General features: G+C 38.7%; 1 protein-coding gene across 1 annotated transcript in view; it reads right to left on the reverse strand.

Annotated features, from left to right (window-relative positions):
- The window catches only part of luzp2 (leucine zipper protein 2), a 133764-nt gene that overhangs the window by 52755 nt on the left and 60669 nt on the right, over positions 1-20340 (reverse strand). The window contains exons 2-4 of the mRNA XM_029498667.1: positions 10089-10206; positions 6319-6389; positions 2814-2895 (exon numbers count right to left, since the gene is read on the reverse strand). Of these exons, the coding sequence (XP_029354527.1) occupies positions 2814-2895; positions 6319-6389; positions 10089-10206 (271 nt within the window). The remainder of the gene's footprint in view (positions 1-2813; positions 2896-6318; positions 6390-10088; positions 10207-20340) is intronic.

The raw sequence follows: 20340 nt of genomic DNA on the forward strand, positions 1-20340 counted from the left end.
GTACTTGCCACTGACATACCATTTAAAAGACCATACATGTCAAACTCAAATCATAAAACCCCTCAACTGGGGTTTGTCCCAGGCCCAAGAATGCCACTTGAAATGTTTCTGTACTACTGTTTATCTCACAGAGCGTAGCTGAGTTTATTATTGATGGTAAGGCCACGGTGCACATTAAACCTTGTGACTGTACCTAAGAAGCCAGGACTATTACAGGACCAACTTTTCATTAGCATACACAGCATAGGCAGCTCCAGAAACTTCACTGCAGCTGTCGCAGCACCAAGATAGGCTTTATATGTGCTGAATGGTTGATAAGAAGTTTGGTCGCTGAAAGGTCTCTGAATAGTCTGGATAGTATGTGAACTCAGATGCGGGATAACACAGGACAATGCAGCATACAAATCAACAGCTTGAAACGATACAAACATCTCCACTGGCCAGTGACAGTGCACTTTCAAATGGGCAACACTGGAGACAAAGACGTTCGGTCTGAGTAATACTTGATCCTCAGAAGAATTACCATTATGTCTCCACAGTGCATCTTCTAGAGCATTATCTACACCTTTTTTTAGCAGTGCTTACAATAATAGCTATTAGTCCTTCCTATGGCTTTAGTCTACAGCAGGAGTCAGCAGCTGGAGCTGTGGGATGCCAACCCCTTTCATCCCTCTGCCGTGGCTCCCTGTGGCTTTGAGAAAATAATGTGAATAAGTAAGCTATTTTATTTAAAAAAAAAAAAAAAAAAAAGTGTTCTATTTAGTTTTTTGTTTTGTTTCAGTGTAATGGTTATGATTCTGGAGATATAGGCGATCTCGCAACATCAAAATAAAATGTTATTGTCTATTGAAATATGCGTCCCATCTTGTTTGTGTCACATGTTGCCGACAGGCTAGTGACTTCTTTTGAGCTCTCGATGCCTGGTAGGCTAAGTTAGGTTTTTTTTTGACTCCAGGTGGTTTTTATTTGGTGGGAACCATGCCCAAGTGGCTCTTTTAATGCTGAAGGTTGCTGACCCCTGGTCTACGCAGTAAAATAATCAGATTTACAAAACTTTAATTTATATCTGTATATCCATCCATCTACTATCTATATCGCTTATCTGTCAGCCAAGCCCAGCTGACATTGGGTCATTGGGTCAGTCACAAATTAACCAAAAAGTGCACCTCTTTGGACTGTGGGAAGAAGCCCTGGGAAGCCAGTATGTAAACACACAGAACACAGAAACACAGAAAAGGTGAGACAGGGTGAGGACAGACAGGAAGCAGTGGTGGTCTCAGTTATACCAAACCAATACAGAAACTTATAATTGTGGATGTCCCCATTACACTCAGAGTGCTTTGATTTTGGGTCTCCCAAAACAAAGTCTAACCAGCACTTATACTTTACATTAATGTCTATTAAATAACTGATGCATCTGACACAGGAAAAATGGACGGCAGTAAACAGTCGTCATTAAAAACATGAAATTACATCAGTGAAAGTTTTCTGTGGATGCTGTCACTGCTGACAGTGCTGTGACAGAGGAACTAAAGAATCTCTCTTTGACAAGTACTGACAATGTTGTCCAGAGAGCACACGAACTGACAACAGTCAGGTTTAATTTAGGCTGATCATTGAGTTCCTTACCAAATTAGCCTGAATCAGTTTCAGCTGAAATGACATGCCGTCGTTGACCTTTGACATTTTAACCAGTTAAAGCAAAGCTCAGCAGTCACTGGAACAAGCTGTTAGCTGAATGATTTACATAATGATTATTGGAATGATTGCATTGTATCTACATATTTTCCTAAACTCATTTACTCATCATTGTGTCTAAATAGTGTTTCACATTCACGTGTAGTAATTTTCACATGCACATACAGCGAGATCCTTTACTCTTCACCGAGTCCTCCTGTCATAAAGGATATAGGAGGACCTTATGCAAGTACTGGATCTTGATCAACATTATTTTAGCTCCCATAAAGTGTAATATAGTAACACTTTACACATATATTTGCAACTTAAATAAGTATTTATTGCCTGGGATGTTTGGTAATGTAGTCTATTTGTTCAGTGTTGATGATACTGAGACCAAAAGACCAGCAAAGCTAGTTTTTTATAATCATTATTGAGCGCTTTACCTCCCACTTGGGTCAAATTTAGATATTTACCTCTATTTTTTGCAATTCAATTCACATTTTTGCAATTTATGTCTAAATACCTTGGCTAAATCCTTGAAATTACGGCAAGAAAAGAGCTTTGTAAGCATGCATAATTTAGTTATGTTTTGTGTATTAAACAAAATATTGAATTTGTTTTTCAGATTAAAAAAAACAAACAAAAAAGAAATCTGCAACTATTTAATTATTAAATTCTTTGATCATTGCTTAAGTTTTTCCACCTTTTTGGAAGACTTTCTCTTCTCTCTCTCTCTCTCTACATATATATATATATATATATAGTGTGAGATAGTGAGACAGAGATAGTGTGGAATTAAATTAAAAACGAACTGTGAGTCCATGGAGTGGCATAGATTGGCAGATGGAAAGTGGGATAAAGTAGATGGAGCGATGGATAGATAGCTGGACAGATAAGTACATGTCTTTGGTTAATAATCCTTCGTTCAAACTCATTCATCTTTGTGTGTGGGTTTGGGAAGCAACAAAGCTCTCATTCTCTATTTCTGAGAGATTCAATTAAGCAAAAAGGTAAGGAGGTGAGAGAGCATGCTACGATGTAATGAGTGCGGATCACCCAGGGGCCTTGTGGGACAGGTGACAGGGCTGGTTAGATGAAACTGGACGCTGATGGTCAGGTCAGCCCTGTCTTACCGTGGCCTGCTGCTTCTCTGCTCTCTCATTTGCCTCGTCCAGCTGCTTCTGCAAGGCTGCCTGGAGGGACTTCATCTCTTCTCTGTCAAACAGGAGAGAAGTGAGAAGCACTGTTAGCACATCGTCCTCATACCCTGAGAGGCCTCCACTGCTCTGTCACTGAATACTGGCATTTTTCACAGAACCTGATTTGTGTAAAGCAATTTTCAGTCTATTGTCTTGGGTTAACCTCTGCTGAGTAAAAAAATAACACAGCAGTTCATACATGCTGTCGTCTGTCGTATTGAATTAAATCCACATGATGCCATTTTTGATTAGTCTATTACATCTTACTTCTAGTGGGCAAAAAGAAATGAATAGATTTAAATGTGCATCAGAGAAATGTCGAATGAGCCATGAAGATCTTTGCACAAGACAAAGTTCATGGGAAGAAATCCAGTTTCACAAATTCAGCAGCCAAGAAGCTCAAATATTTCCACTTTTTGAAGGTGCAATAATGAAGGTGCAGAAATCAAAACATTAACACCTCATTAATTATGCAATTGTATTGTTTTTAAACTAAATGCCAAACATGCTGCAAACTGCTTTTCATGAATCGTTCAAGCCTCATTTCATCTTTCCCTCATTTAAATGAAGTGATTTGTCGCATTGTTTTCCCGTGGCTTCAAAACATTTGCCTCCTGTATTTATTTTTCTGTAAGCTCAAAAACAATTTCACATTTATTATATTTTTAAGTTACTCTGATAGAATTCAAAATCTCAGCTGCAGTCAGTTTTTCTTCAGATGTACAGCTGGTTGTCCCTTACATAATGCACAATTAAACAGACAGCCCACCAACACAAGCATGCATGCAAAAGACTACTTGATTCAAGGTAAATAAGAGGACAGATTTAAAAAAAAAAAAAAAAAAAAAAAAAAAAAAGCAACCCAGTGTGTAGTATTCATTATTCAGTAGAATGTTGCAGCCTACAAGTAGCTGGCGTGCTCCACACTTTTATGCATGCTGTGTGATGACTGGTGCTGCATTCATTCATATTAACATAAATGTTAACACATTAAGATGCAGCGGGTATTCCAGCACTGTTTGATTCGCCTGTGAACAGATACCATCAACACACACTGAATTATGAATCAAGTGGGCAAATGATGTGGGTCAGTGGTTTCAGACATACTTGGAGGAATCACATCACAAGGCAGTCGAGTTAAATTAGTAGTAACAGGGTGTTTATTGTTTACAAGCGAAACGCTAAGTTTAAAAGTGCTGTCGTGGTCATAGTTGGCCAGTTATGCGGCGAGGCAGCTCTATCTTTCAAGGCAACACAGCAGCACTCAGTGTTTGTTTGCAGAACATCTCACTGCTCAACAGCCAAATACTCTCATTTTAAAAGCCACTGGTCTTGTCTCTTGGCATAAATTCAGCCTAGCAAACATCTATGTTCACAGCGACCAGCCAACCACCACTGTTTTGGCATGCCATTTATGTTCCCATCTCTAACGCATCAAAACTGGCCAAACTAACAGAAAAGAGCACTGTAAATGTGAGCTTGCCATACTCTGAAAGACCAGAACAGTGAACGCACAACAGGTGAGTACAAAAAGGTTGACAGATTAAAACTAAAATAATTGGAACCAATTTGAAACCTTAAAATAGTCCTCTTTAAAACACAACTGTTTGCACCTGTTCTGGTGGAAAACTTTTCTTCTTTTCTTTTTTTTTTTTTTTTTTTGCATTACAGTTTGCAACAAAAAATATTTTCAGAAGGCAATCAAATTGCTGTAAAGAGCTGTCAAAAATAAATGACTTGCAATGAATGGCCTGTCTACATCTGCCATGATGGAGTCAGCTAATAATCACACTTGGCAGACATGAAACTCCAAAGGTGGATTAATAACACTTAAAAAAAATTGTGGCTCACAAATGCTTGGTAGGCAACACTGAACAAAACTGCTGCTTAATGGTTTTTTAGCTTGATGACATGTGAGAGCTGCCGTGGACTGGAGATAGGCTATTGATTGGCTATCAGGATACTGCACACAGGAGGCTGGACTTCAATCAGGCTGACATTTCAGAGTGCACTGAGGCCACAAATGACTGCTAATCATTAACAGTCTCATTACACACAACATTAATCAGACAATCCTAACAGGTAATGCACTGTAGGTAAACAATTCTCCAGCTTGCCTGGAAAAAGGTAAAGCACTAAATCGCAAATGGTTGCCGTGCGTTTTCGGAAAATTAAGTCAAGCGCGTTATTTTTCAACTGTAGAGGATGGATTTAAGAGTGGATTACACGTTATCCTCCTGCTTCTGTGTGTACTGCCATGTATAAACAAACTGGGCTAAACTTTAGAACCCCCCCGCATCAGTATTGGTGAATGAGCCATTATTTACAGTCCTGAAAGTTTATTTAGTCATTGAGGATCTGGTTATGAGCAATGGGGTCAAACAGCAATACGCTGCTTTCTGCCAAAGGCAGAACTGCTTTGTTCATTTCTTCTGTGAGATTCTTCTTCCTCTTTTTCCCTCCAAGGACCTTCAACTGACAGTTGGTTGGATAAACGTGATGTTGATTCTGTTGCCATATCACTGTGGATGTTACATAGTATGATAACAGACCTGATCAGCTGCATGATTCTTCACCTCTACTTTGATTGCTGTGTATATATTTATGATTATTGAATACCATTGAGACGTGAGGAGACAGCCAAGACCTATTTCACATTATGCATTTTAAGGACACTCTTCAGGGTAGCGACATAATATTTTAAATATGCAATCTGAAAAACCCCAGCTTTGTATGCTGGGCAACATCAAAACACCCAAGAGTTCACCCACTGTTTCTGTGGAGAAGAAGCCACTCAACGGCTTATGTTGAATTGGTAATAAATTCTTGGAAACTCTGGGTACGTTTTGGATGGATTCAGTGAATATAGCACCTTGTTGTGTTTACGCATAACGTTCAAAGTTAATCGATTCAAACTGCAAAGTGTACTTGTAGTCTCTTCAACAATGTAATCTGTAGCTTCCATCAGCTGTCACTGGTGCGCATAACAGAATTTTACGCTCAGTGATCAGATTTTTCTTTAATAAAATACACACAGGCACGTGGGATTTATCATCTACCCTGCAGTTTTTAAGTAGCCAGGTTTTTATCTTTGACTTCTTATTGAATATTTTCTATGACAAATGGTTAATCTATTGTGTTGATGACTAAACTCATGCAACATCATCAAAAATGAATGGGACTTTGACTGGATTCCTGAGTCTTTTCACAAATCTATTTGAGAAACACTTAAGTTCTCACAAGTTTTAATATGGATTGAATATAATTAAGTGATTACATATCATTTTTTGGGATGAAATTGATGAGGAACCTGGAAAGTATGATGTTCAAAAAAAAAAAAGCCATTAATGATGGTCATGATCCATCTTTATGCCATTTGGGAATAGCATCATTATTATCAGTAACTTATGTCCAAGTCATTGATGTTGCCTCACTTCACCTCTGTTTGTGGCTGAGCTCCAGGATCCTCTGCACGTCCTTCTTGGGTACTGAGTCATCATTTTTCAGAGTCTGAAAGAGAACAGAAGACACCCTTTTTGTCCAAGAAACACACAGTTTGGCACAATGCATTTCATAGCCAACACAGCTTGTCAGTGTTGTTCCTTCCAGCAAACTCTGATGTCTAATGTGTTAACGATGAGTCATGGGTGACTAATGTAATGCAATAGGAAGAGCAGCACAATTGTAAAATAACTCAAGTGAATACCATGAAATAAAACAGCAGATGTAAAATTTTTGTTGATGCCCCAGAAACCTACGGCACATAACAACGGTGGTGAATACCTTCTAAAAATCCTAACGAGGACACAGGCACAGATTGGGTTCCACTGGCTCATCAGCACCTGCCTAATGGGTAATTATGGATTAGTCAGGTTGCCCTACGGGTCCTCTAAGATAGTTTTCATTTGTTATGAGACATACAGAAACTCCCAGACAGAAAATGTGGACACTGAAGGAGGGAGGGCTCCTCTTTAAATTGTGCTTGAAGGTGATTTCAGTGGCAAATAGTACCACACTTTTGGTAAATACGCTTTATTTCCGATAAAGCGGAACTCCCTCTTCACCTACTGATTTTACTTCATGCCCATTTATGTTGAAGAAGGCATGAAGGGAGCTGAGGTCTGCTCTGAAGATACGCTGATGATGAGTCAAAATTGTGCACTTACGCAACTTGAAATTGTAAAATATTAGGTCCAATAAAAACAATAAAATGAACAGCAAACGTATTTGTTGTTGTTGTTCACTGAAAAAGGACACAAAGTGTTTCAAGCTTTCTGTTCTGTTCTAAAAACTTGCTGACGTAAAACAGTTTCCAGATTTGATACACTTTTATTTTAATATGTGGCTGCCAGAAAATCTTCAAATACACATTTTGAACAGTTTCCAAGCTGCACATGCATTAGTAAGTATAGACGTGCATTTAACAAGGCACCCTACTGTAACATTCCTAACAATTACTATGCAGTTTTCGTCTGAACTCCTTCTACTTATTAAATAGATGTAGTACTTAGTACTTACACCAAGATTCCCTACTGCACAGACGCTTTGGTAATGACCTTTCCTATTTAGCTGGTAGTACTTTGGATAAAAGCAGCAGCTAAATGTATTATACATGTGTGTGTAAACACACTACCACTCAAAAGTTTGGAAACACTCACTTATTCAAATGAATAGAAAAATGTGTCAAAAATTTTGACTGGTATACATATGTATACACACACACACACACACACACACACACACACACACACACACACACACACACACAAATATAGATACACATATTAAAAACAAAGCCATAACCACTTATATATATATACACACATCTTCTTACAGGAGATGGTAAATTCTTTGCGACCTTTGAGATACTCAATTTCTTTTGTGCATGGCTTTATTGTCCACTAGCTTGATTACTTTGAGTCATAAAGCTAATCATTTAATTTCACACCAAACCTGGCCCAGTGTGATGGAATGTAAAATGCAGTGTAAATGCTTCTGTAGTTATAAAGTGAATATGGGGCTAATATGTCTGTGAGCTATTATTATACTTGCTGATTTCATTTTGAAAAACATTCGCTGGGGTTATATGACACTGAGTTTAAACTGCAATGCAGATGATTATAACTCATTGGCAAATGCGTTCTGGTTATTTTTCAGAGCACAATACAAATATTTTCAAGTGCCCACTTAGGTGGAGCAGAGCAACAGACCTCTTATTCTTGAACAGGCTGCTCACCTGGGAGCTACTGCCAAGAATAACCCCCCCCACCCAAAGTTTAATTATTAGGGTTGCTGACCTGCACCTAGAGGACAACTCATTAAAAGCATAACCACTTGCTCCGTCAAAGCTTTCCAGAAATAGTAAATGCGTCTCCCTGCTGGGTTGATTCTCCTTCAAAATTAGATGATTTTTATGTAGATGATGTTTCCCCCTCCCTGAAGAATTGCTTGGTTCCACAGCACACTAGTCGAAATCTAACCCAACCTCTGCCCTGCCCGGTGTGCTGGCACAGGGCCCGGGGCGAAGATAGATGCCCAGATAACTAGCCTGGAGAGAGCAGACATCAAAGCCTGCCCCAGGGATAAAGTAGACAGACCACTTGAGCTTTTTCTACACACATGGGACATTTCTCCAAAACACAGACACAAATGCATTCAAAACGTGACTATCATTTGTTTATTATTGATTTTCTGACAGTCCTACTGGGGCTGCAAAAGTTGCCCGAAGTTTAAAAATGAAAGCACCCTGTGAAGAGGAACCAATCACTCAGACTGCAGCTTGGGGCCTAATGCAGGGCATCTGGCACCCGGGGCCCACATGTCCAAGAGTGCGGATGTTTCACTAGATCACTGTTTGCAAACACTGATGCAAATGAAAAATAACAAATGACCAAATTATCTGAACGTACGACTGAGTTTCTTTTCATTTCTAGTCATTGCCAATAACCATTTTTAAGTTGACCTAAAGTGAATGTTGGGAAGTGATGTGTAGTATCTGGCACCAAGGTAGTTGCAGTTTGTAAAATGCTCACAGAATAGTAATATCTTCAGTATAATAAGGTACATTACTTGAGAAAATGCCCAAGACCAGTAGCTGGCAGAACCGACAGATACCTCCCTTTGTAACATGGATAATAATCCTCATTATTATCCACCTGAAGTGGTCTTATAAACTCATTCTATTCTTACTTCATGAAAAATCACCCTCACTGCAGGAGTGTGGTGGTAGTGGTGGTGGCTGGGGTATCGTCCGTACATCTTTCCCTCTTTATTTTCAGGCTAAATTTAATGAGGGCATCATTTTTATAAACTCCCCAGCACATATGCAAGTAAACTAAGGACTGGATGGAAGAGCCGTTGAATAGAGAAAACCTGCATAATTATAAAAAAATAAATAAATAAGTAAGATTTGAAAATCTGATCCCTGCATCTCATCAGAAATGCAGGTTGGTTTACATTCTAGTTAAAAAAAGATTCATAACTTTCCTTTAGAATAAATGTGTGCTGTTAATTAATGAGAGATATAACTGAGGGCTACAGCAGCCACAACCAGGCTTTCGTTTTTGCAGCTCAGACCGTTGCTTATGATAATATTGTTTCCTCCAAGGCTGCATTGCGAAAATAGTGACCCATGAGGGTTCGATGCTTTGGTGGTCAAACTGTCTTATTGGTAGCAAACAAGCTGGTGGTTCTGCCTTGGAACTTTGCTATCACCATTCAATGCAAGGGTGAACCGGGAATGCAAACAGCTGTGTATCAAAGGAATTTGAAACAATCCATCATATTTTACAGACCAGGAGGTGTGATGTTAGTTGACCTTTACCTTTCAAGACAGCCCTGCTCTGATTTTCCTCTTCCTCTTTAAAACCGTTGTTTTCCTTTATATTACAGACAGACTGAGCTCACTTGCTTACTAATTGATCCGCATTTCCAACTGTGTGTTATGTATTCATTCGCTGTATTTGTAGTCCCAGGCCTCACAATGTGTGGGCTCAAATTGGAAGGCATTTGCCCATTAATATTTAACAACAGCAAGCCGGTGTACAGCAGAGCGATCGAAATAAAAGAAGTGATAAGAGTCATGGCTGTCGCAGTCACCAACAGCTGAAATAAAAAAAAAAAAGTGGAAAATAAATTCTGGAGAACTCCCAGCATACGGAACCCTCCAAGATTGGTGTGTCTTTCAAAAAGAAACAGTGAAAATCCAACCTGAAGGTTGCCTTTTATGCTGTCCAGCTCCTTTGATGTCTTGGAAAGTTGGTGCAAGATGCTGCTTCTTTCACTGAAGACTTCCTGTAGCTTCTTTTCCAGCCCATCATAGCTTTGTCTGTTGAGAGAACGGGAGAGTGAGAATTCACTATTAAAAACCTGCCACTGATGGAGAGAATTCCCTCTTTATCGGCACCCCATGGGAGGAGGAAGGAGGTGTTTTAAACTGGATTAAAAGCGCCATCGTTAAAGCTAAAGGGTAGAGCAATAGGGAGAAAACCAATATCTGCTCAGCACAGTCTCTGGCTGAGTAAAAGAAAGAGGGGGAAAACTTTACTATTCCCTTCAATCAAACAATTTGGTGAAGGCTCATTTTACAGGGATAGGTTTTCTTGACCTAAGGAATGCCCCTGCATTTCCATTTAAATAATCATGTTCTTCATCCAATTATGAAGGGAAAAATTCTACAGGGCACATTTGTCAAATCCTGTTTTTCTCTTTGCAAAATCAAATTCCATTTGAATGGCACTGAAGAGGTGTCCTTGTCATTTATTACAGAGCTTTCAGAGAGGCAAATATTATTTCATAGCATCTCAATGTGAGGTATAACCCCAATAAAGATTTTCTCATCTATTGTACATGGCATCCCAGCCAAGCAATGTGCTGTATAACTGGGCACAAAGACGGTCTGGATGCGCAAACAACAGTCAAATGGACCAGTTGTGCTGAAAGTGAACAGGCTGAAGGGAAAAGACAGGTGGTATGCTGGATGATGCGACACATTTGGCCTTTGGTTGCTTCATCTTAAGCGATTTGATCTGTTTTAATCAACAGGATAAGAGTTACAACTTATGTGTTCCCTTCCAATGGATGACAAAAAAACTAAAACCAGGAAAATCTATTTTTCATTAAATCTAACATCCTTGTTTACTGACTCAAGGACAACAGTACCGAGACCTTTGAGAGGTGTTTGAAATCAAGTGTCTCTCCATGTGGTTACCCCCCTATTTCCCATAAAGCCCACAAATCTGATTACTTTGACGACCCTTTGAGTCATGTAATTGTTGCTGCTCATAACAGCAATCAAAACATTAAGCCAAAAGGCCAAAGACCATAATGTAATCTTTTTATAGTATAAAGCACCAATTTGTTTTTTGTTTTTTTTTCTGCCGGGAAAGGTGTGTTTATCAAGAGACAAATTGAGGTTAGTGAGTAGACTGGGCCTGCACCACACTGCCATCTTCACTTTGCCCTATTTTACTTTGCAATTTAGCTGGTGTAGGAAAAAAAATGGAAAATGTAAAACTGATTAACTAAATAAAACCCCAACATGTGGCCAATATGAGAATTAATTTGAAAATAATGGATTGAGGTTAATAATCTGCATACAGATTACAATGACTTGAACAAACTGCAGTAGATTTGAATTCAAATTGGTAACATTGAGATAGGTGGGTGAAAATAAAACCATTCATAGCTGTAAAGGTGTGTTGAAAATAAAGAGTTGTGTATATATTTTTACTCTGGTGCTATGATCCACACAAACATGCCTCCTAAATGTTGTAAACATAAACACTGAACACTTGGACCAAGGATTCAAATCCTACATGGTTAAACATGACCATAGAGACGTTAATCCTGTTTTCATAGCCGCAGGCAGATACTGAACAGAAACGATTGCAAGTAAAATGTGTTGTCGTCGAAGGTTTTGTTTCAACATCCATCACAATCATTTGCAAAATGCTAATGAAAAGCAGATTTGGGGCATCTAAACCATTTGTATATACACCGAATTTTAGGAAATGGGGTTTAAATCTGGAACCATGGGTAAACAAATAAACAAATAAGTTCTTCTTTCTTAACAAGAAAATCTAATGGATTCTCTGCTTACTTCTTTGAAATCACAAACTCAAACAACAGATTCAAGTACACTATATGGACTTGATATAGCAGAACAATTCCTTGCTAAGCACTTGCAGATGGTCCGAAAAAAAAAAGAAAAAAAAAAAAAAACACTTAGTGCGTGCATTTACATGAATTTCTTTTTAAGAATAGACTCCCATTGACCATTCTTCACACACCAGGTCCAAGTAAAAAACAGAGCGCTTCAGTGTTAAATGAGTCGAACGCTGGCACATTATTTTGATTCCATGGCTCGGTTTCAACCTGGGCCCTCCTCCAAAAGCCCTGCACGCACTATGTCATAGATCCCAGCAAGAAAACATACACAATAACACATAAATCACCAATAGAAGAGCAAGATGCGGGAAATAAATAAATAACATGGCATACTCAATCCCACACATGGCTTGCCACCATATGGCATTGGCGGGAAATTTGTTGCAGAAAGATGGGGAAAGTCAGAGATTCCTCTGTGTTGCCATATTACTCATGACCCAATGGAATGGGCCCTTGGGTATCTACAAAATGAGTAAGATGCATAATTTGAAGCCCACTGACACAGAAGCATCACAAGGTTCTTAGATAAAGTCTTCATTTCTTTTCCCAACACAATCCACGAGATATTGCTCATTGCAACAAACAAATGGTAACAGCTGGATGATTGTACCATGACAGCCTAAGAGTCCAGTGTTTGAGCAGCCTCCTCCCAAACAAAGATCCCCCTTTTTCAAGGCGGAGAAGTGTAATAATGAGGACCAGAATGCATGACAGAACGGCTTATGATCAGAAATGGCACCACCAGGCGCATGGCCATGGGACGGGGATAATGAAATCTTTCACTTCAAAACATCTGCAGTTTGAAATCAATCCCTGGCTGCCATGACACTCGTCAAACCTCCCATGACTGAGGAGGAGGCATCGCTTATTGAATCCGATTATTGAGGGCAAATATTTCTTTAGTCTGGGAGTCACAGCAGGTCTCTTGAGCTTTATGAGCCCGACCCTGCAGCGCACAAGAGACCTGCAGAGGCAAAAAAGAAAAGCCATAAACCCAAAGTTAAGATCCGAGTGTTTGGTCTCACCAACCTGATGGTAGACCTCATGGTCTGCTGTTGATAAGTGCAAGCCTACACAACATGGCTCCACAGCAAAAACATATAGTATATGTGTGTGAAATCACCATTGTCAATATATTTCTGAAATGAGTGTCAAGGCACATATTATCATGATAGCTTCATTACATTTAATTGCATTAGTTGAATTGAAGCTGAAGGAGAATAAAAAGGAATACGTAATAAACAGTGTGATTTTCACGAATGTGCTCAAAGGCGGATTTAATCATCTATTTTACGTATCTTCTGCATTCAGACTCCAGATGCAGGAACAGTGATACCTTTCTCTACATAGTTATGTCAACATTTAAAGATTTTTTTATCTGACGTGCCCTACTGTGAACCGGGCTAGGCTGCTGCGTCGATATTATGTGTGTGGGTTTTTTTTTTTTTTTTCAACTTTATTGATTTATTTCGTCTCAATCTCTTTCATGCGCTGATATACTTTTTATTACAACATATAGACATGAAGAAGCATATACTGGGGAGCCATTCCTTTGTCTGTGCCGTTTGACTGGTTAATACTGAAATAAATAAATAAATAAATAAATACAATTGATGGAGTCGACAGCAACACAAAATGATGGCTCCTCGTGTAGAGAGCAGTAAAACTTGAGGATATCATTCAACATCGTGTGCTTAGCATTTAGCTGCAGTGAGCATAATCAGAGGAGCTCAGTGTGTTAGCAGGGTGAGTAACCTAATGTCTCCCCCACCCCAGCGTCGGCTCTCACTACTATTTTTGGAAATTATGCAGGATAGAGTTGGCAGTTCAGACAAGGACAAATTAAAGGATTCCCCCGGGCTCGGTGTATTTGGAGACCCCTCCACTACCAGACTTGTCACTTTAATTCCCACCTATGCCCAATCTGACATCTATCAATCAGCCTCTCCACTCAGCTATACAAAGCACCATTATAAACACGCTGTTTTAATAAATCATGTGAGGGTGCAAAGCTGAATGGTAAGTTATCCAAAATATCAAACATTGTTTAATTAAATTATCAGCAAACACCCTCCTTATTGCCCTGTTACTACACTGCTCATTATCTTTAATAGCTTCATCAGTAGCAATTTATGTAAACTTTCTTACAAATGATGGTGATAAGATGTTTAATAAGTTGTTTATCCCAAATAAATAAGACAGGATCAATTTAGGGCAAGAATCTCTCATAAACAAATTCTGTATCCCTTGAAGCACTCCAGAGTGCTGATGGGATATCTTTTAGCCTATTTCTACCCCTGGTCTGCTGTCGCCCGCATCCTGTTTATGTCATCTTATTTATCAGTCACCAAATATAGCACAGAGAAAGAGAACACATTATCAGCCATCAGTTATTACAGCAATCTTATTATAATAAGATGACCTTTTTTTTTCTTTTCAAAAGCTGCATATATCTGCAGACAGAATGATAATTATCCAGTGTACTGGCATAAAGACAAATCAGCTCTACTAATATAAATAGTGCAATATTTGCTGTTGATGAGTTCCGATTAAGCAAAGTTTGAGCATGGACAAACAAAAGTTTGAGCATGCTGTTCCTGAATTTCCCTCTGTTTCTATCTATGTATCTATTACTAATATCTAACACTGTATCTATCTAATAGCTAGCAATGGCTACATAGTTAAGATGAATCAAACATTAATCATTGCGAACTATTGAATTTTCTCTGACACTAAATTTGGTTTCCTGTCAGAAAAACATAATGGTGATGGTCCATTATCAAGTTCACAAGTCATAAGGTTATAACATGCCCTCTGAGCGGGCTACATGCTCATATTGGAGGCCACAGTGAGTCACTATTAGACACTGATCCAGATGGTTTAGGGCAGCATGGCGGCATAGAGGTTAGTACTGTTGCCTCACAGCAAGAGTTTGCATGTTCTCCTTGTGCCTGAGTGGGTTTCCTCCCACCGTCCAAAGACATCATGGTTCGGTTAATAGGTGACTCTAAATTGCTCTGAGTGTGAGTGGTTGTTGGTCTCTGTCTGTCTCCGTGTGTTGGCCCTGTGATGGACTGGTGACCTGTCCAGGGGGTAGCTGGTTAGCTTGCCAACTTCAGTATAGGAAAAGGAGCGACAGAGACATGGATAAATTTATATGACTGCTGCTTTCCACCACTGCAGGCAGATGCCTGTCAGTGAAGCGATCCATTTTGATGCTGAACAAACAACATTTCTCACAGACTGTTAAGTAAACAGCTTCCAGTGCTAACACTAGCTAAGTAGATATAACAAAACTGTGAAGAAAGTGGGTGCGTACAAATGTGTCAATGTTCATCAGAGTATCATTAGTTCAAAATCTCGGAATAGAAAGTGAAAATACATTCAGAGCAGTGAGAGCAGTGCTAGCATGCCGTGCTAACACACCATGCTACCAAACTGTGCCATGTCCATGATTGGAGGCATCAGCTGCAGAAAGCAGCAGCTGCTGAGCTCAATGGGAGTTTATTTGCTGTCGAGCAGATTATAGGCAGACGGCAGTTTATGTGTTACCTCCAATTTCAGGCTGGATTAATTACGCCATTTCAAAGGGCAGATAAATAATTGTAATGAAGGGGACTGCCCAAAGCCTGTCAGTGAATTAATATATTCCTCTAGCCGAGCATGACCACCATCCAACATGTGGAACAATAGTCCTTCATGTTTACCAACTTGTCGTATAAACATCTCAGACAGCAGGGAATATTAATTGCACGGATGTCAGGAAATGAATGTTCCATAATTGTTACGTTGGGGGAGGGCTGGGAAGGTTATCTGACAAAACTGAAGTAATACCAATAATGAACTATTAAGAGCTTGTTGTAATTTTAATCATATCATTAGCATTATTTTTAGCTGTAGCTGATGTACGTCTGGAAGAGATATGGCATATGCAAATAATTATACGTTTTGTTCCTCTCTGTATGAGCGTGGCTTATATCATATAGCAAAATTGACTTTCTATGTAGGGTCAACTGCACTGCTGGTCACACAACCCAAATGTGTAGATTGAAATATGTTGCTAACTCCATTCTTTGAACTGATTCTGGGTGATTTTGTGTTTTTGAAAGCATACAATAGTCGTACTAACCTAACCCTTTTGAGTGTTTTCAGGTCACCAAATAAAATGGTGCTGATAGTTAAAGTTTGGGTTGAAGGCTCAACTTAGTTCCCTGCACCAATGAATCCATGATATCTTCTGTAAAAAATTTAACAGAATGAATTTTATAACTACATAATACAAACAATACAGGAAAAAATAATAAAGAGTTCCAAATTAGACTCTTTAAAATGTCAATCTTATCATACAAGTGAAAATAATTTGAAAATAAGTACCATGCAGCAGGAAGAGCCTGGATGCATCTGTATTTGTCATTTAGACAGATGCAATTAAAGTAGTGTAAACCAATTTTACACATGAGCAATAAATAAAAAATATTCAGCATTTCCCCCTTTTTTTGAATTTTATAGGCTGGAAATTGAGAGCATTCAGGGCAGGGATGAATTGAGGGTGTTTGTGTGGTGGGGATCTTAACCTCTGGTTTAATCATGTACACTTTCCACCCAGAACTTTAACTGACCTTTTTATCCCCTTTTTTCAGGTTGCATTTGAACGCTCCATATAAAATATAAAATGACACTGGAAGTGCTCTGTGATATGAAAATGATCTATGATCCCTCCAGTTTCTCATGCTTGAAAAGTGAGTTCTTCTAATTTGTTCATCACTTAAATTATGTAATTTTCCACCAAGGGAGGTTTAAGTCATTGAAATAGAAATACTTAGCATATTAGATGAATAATTCAATGATTACTCACGGGCAATTTTCATGCACAACTAGATGCCAGTTCCTTTCCCTCGACATTTAACACTATCATTCTCTACATGTGCTTGGAAACAAAGCTGTTTTTTAGACAGATAGGTGCCTTATAGTAAGGGGAAATGCAGCAGTCAAAACAAACCAAAAATAAGACAAGACACACAGAAGGAATGTGAATATATAATAAAGAAAATAAGCTATCAAAAAATACCAGGAAAAGAAAAAAAAAACGCTGATCGCGTAATGCTGAACTGAAGTACATTCATAATTGGGAAACTAGTGAATATTTGTTTGACTTCTACAAACAATAATAACAATAATTTCTCTCTTCATCGTTTCCTCAGTTCTACCTTCAGCCACATATAAAGAGGAAAGATCTCAGTGTACTTCTCTATTTTATGCTTGAGCTGAGCTCATCAGACAATCCACTTTTCTCTATCTGTTGTCAAGTATAGACCAACTCATTTTCACGGTGACGTGAAACCCTTTCAGCCAAATGTGGGTTTGGCTGGGAAAGCTGCATTTGATTTCAACTTAAGCAGGTCAGTGCCATGCCCACTTTCTCCTGGCTAATTACAAATTCATACAATCCCCTGAAATGGTATCGCAGAGGTGCTGATGCTCAGTTGAGTTTCTTTGCCTTTCTTCATCCTGCCTGTATTATGTTGATGCGACTCTTTCTTTCTTCCTATGGTGAAATCTCATACAGGGACCTATATCACACAAATTACATCTTCAAAAGCATCCTGTGAACCTCTGAAGGTTGCCAGCTTCCATTAAATCTAGGATTTAGGTGTGTCTAATGCAATTATGCCCATCCTTGCTTTTCAAAGCTGTGTAACACTGTGTTTCCAGGCTCAGTAGTTGTGCTATAATCAAGCTGGATTGTGCTTTGGACTCTTTTGTTTACTCCAAAAGACGCGTTCTGCTAGACATCAATGTTTACTGCAATTGCGAATTATAAAACAATCCCTTTAGTGTGGAAGAGACTCACCTTTTCCCTCAGACAAACTGACAACATCTAATCCAGCTTTGTTTCCCGTATTTTCAGAGAACTCTACAAGAAACAAGTTGTTTTACACCAGAGGCAGTATCCTCAGAACATCAACACTCCAACTTCAGTATAGAATTTTCCTATTTCCTTTGTCAGAGCAGCAGTGTAAATAATGGCACATAATCACAGAAGGGCCCAACATGAGAAACTAAAATTTTATAGAAAAGCCCACAAACTTAAAGACTCTAAGTCCTCACCTTTACACATTACTATTACACATATTTGCTCAGCCTCTCATTCAGAGAGTGTGACCTGAACATGTTTTACTAGAATGAGGAAGGAATATTGTATAAAGTTTCCATATACAGTATATATTATATTCAATGCAGTGATAGATAATAATGCATGAATGGCTAAAACAAACAGGAGGGAGAGCAACTAAGCACCTGGACAACAAGAACTTCATATCGTTCTAATTTGATAAACCCTATTGACTCCAAAACAGCAATAAATAACATATATCCAGCAGGTAATTATTAGATGAATGTTATCCTCCCAAACACACTGTCAGTGGCAGACCAGTTTGTTTCCATATTTCCCAACTCTTGTTAATCTTGTTAACATTGTATTTATTAGATTAGCAAATTAGCATCTTCTCTTCTTTTCATTGAAGCTTCATACCAGAAACGTCTATAAAAGGAAAGATTTTTTTCTCTATTGTATTATTTGCCCAAAAGCCAAGGTTAGGTCTTTTAAGCATTTATTTCACCTGTCCAACAGCCCAACCGTGGAAGAAAAACAAATTGCTATGATGTTAGAGATGCAGCATATCCTCATAATTGAAAAATGTCTTAAATGATTATTCAGATCAAGTGCTGATTAATTTTCTGTTGTTCAACTAATTGATTAAGAGACTAATTTTGTCTGCTCATAATCTCTGCTGGTCTGCTCACAAAGGGCGGTTTCATTTTAGCTGAGACCGTACAGGACCCCGCAGGAGAATCTAATTTGTATTGTAGTAAATTACAATACATAGCTGAGGGCTGAATTTTTGTTTCTCCTCTATGACAGACATTTGTAAAGGGTTATCTACTAGGAGCTGTGTAGCTTATTGGTTTGTTTCCTCTCATTGGACCGTTGGCTAAGTATTTGGAAACCAGCAACTAGGCAGACAGATGCATCTGATTCACATCACGGGCAATCAGAAAAGCCTCCCTGCATGTTTCAAGCATCACTCAGGGAAAACACAAAAGAACAAGTTAAGCCAGGCACAGCAGAGGAGGAAAGTTAGGGAGCAAAATGTGAGGTGGAGAATTTGGAATTGGATGACGGATGTGACTTGATTACTGGTTAACTGCCCTGCTGGTGCACCGATCTGATCTGGATGAGAAACCCGCTGGCAGCTAGATTATTAATTTGGAATAAGGCAAGACTATTTGAATCATTTCAGGCAGGCCGACAGTTACGGGGCCACGGCCGTTGACTGAGCTCAGGAGTTGGCTCACTGGCTCTTACTCCTCAGTGATTTGCCACTTCAAAAAGTCTCATTTTTAAATCTCCTATCTAGCTTTTCATCAGATTTATTAGTGTTCTGCTGGTACAGTGGTAGATAGCACCTGCACCCACTGCAGTGGGCTGGCTCTCACACAAACCCACTGGCTACATTTAGGACTGACACGATGAGATACAAATGTCCAAGGATCGGCTTGTCTAAAATCCTGTGGACTGCATTTTCTGAACCACAATGCACTTATATTATATAAAACTACTCTCAAAGAAATCGGAACTTATACATCTGTTCTGGAAAAAAAAATGCTATTTTTTTTTTCTTTTCTTTTTTAAGTTTACTGAAGGACCAGAATTTCCTACATTCTAAAATATAGTGAGGTCAAAAAGAGTTTAGATTTTATGGGCATGTGATGTATGATTAAAGAAATCGTGTGTCTTTTTATTTAATGAGAAAAAGGACTTCCTACTATTATGAAAAAACCACTCCTGTCAGATAAACATAACCTCACATTGTTCCCAAAAGCCTACCGACTACTGCATATATCCCTTCCTGCTCTCTCACAAATCTTATTAAATGGGCAGTTTATATTTTATTAGGGTATGTTGTCTCTGATGTTGGCTCTAATTTTCAACAAATCATCCACAGGCCAAGGAGCAACCTACACCAAAAGTTGAAGGACTGTGATTTTCTACACACTTATAAGCTGCAAGCGGCTGCTTGCAGTTGACATTGAGTTGACACTGATATAAAAAAAGAAAAAAAGAAATTGACTTTCCTGTTTTGCAGGCGTCACACTGAGGACGGTCCTTAATTGATTTTTTTTTTTATAACCCTCAAATATTTTCAAAACAATTACACTTTCCATTGCTTTCAGAAAATGTGAGATAATCTTAAATAGGTAGCGCAGTATAAAACGTCTGTGTAGCAATGAT

The sequence above is a fragment of the Echeneis naucrates genome, chromosome 3, assembly GCF_900963305.1.
Source record: "Echeneis naucrates chromosome 3, fEcheNa1.1, whole genome shotgun sequence".
Lineage (NCBI taxonomy): Eukaryota > Metazoa > Chordata > Actinopteri > Carangiformes > Echeneidae > Echeneis > Echeneis naucrates.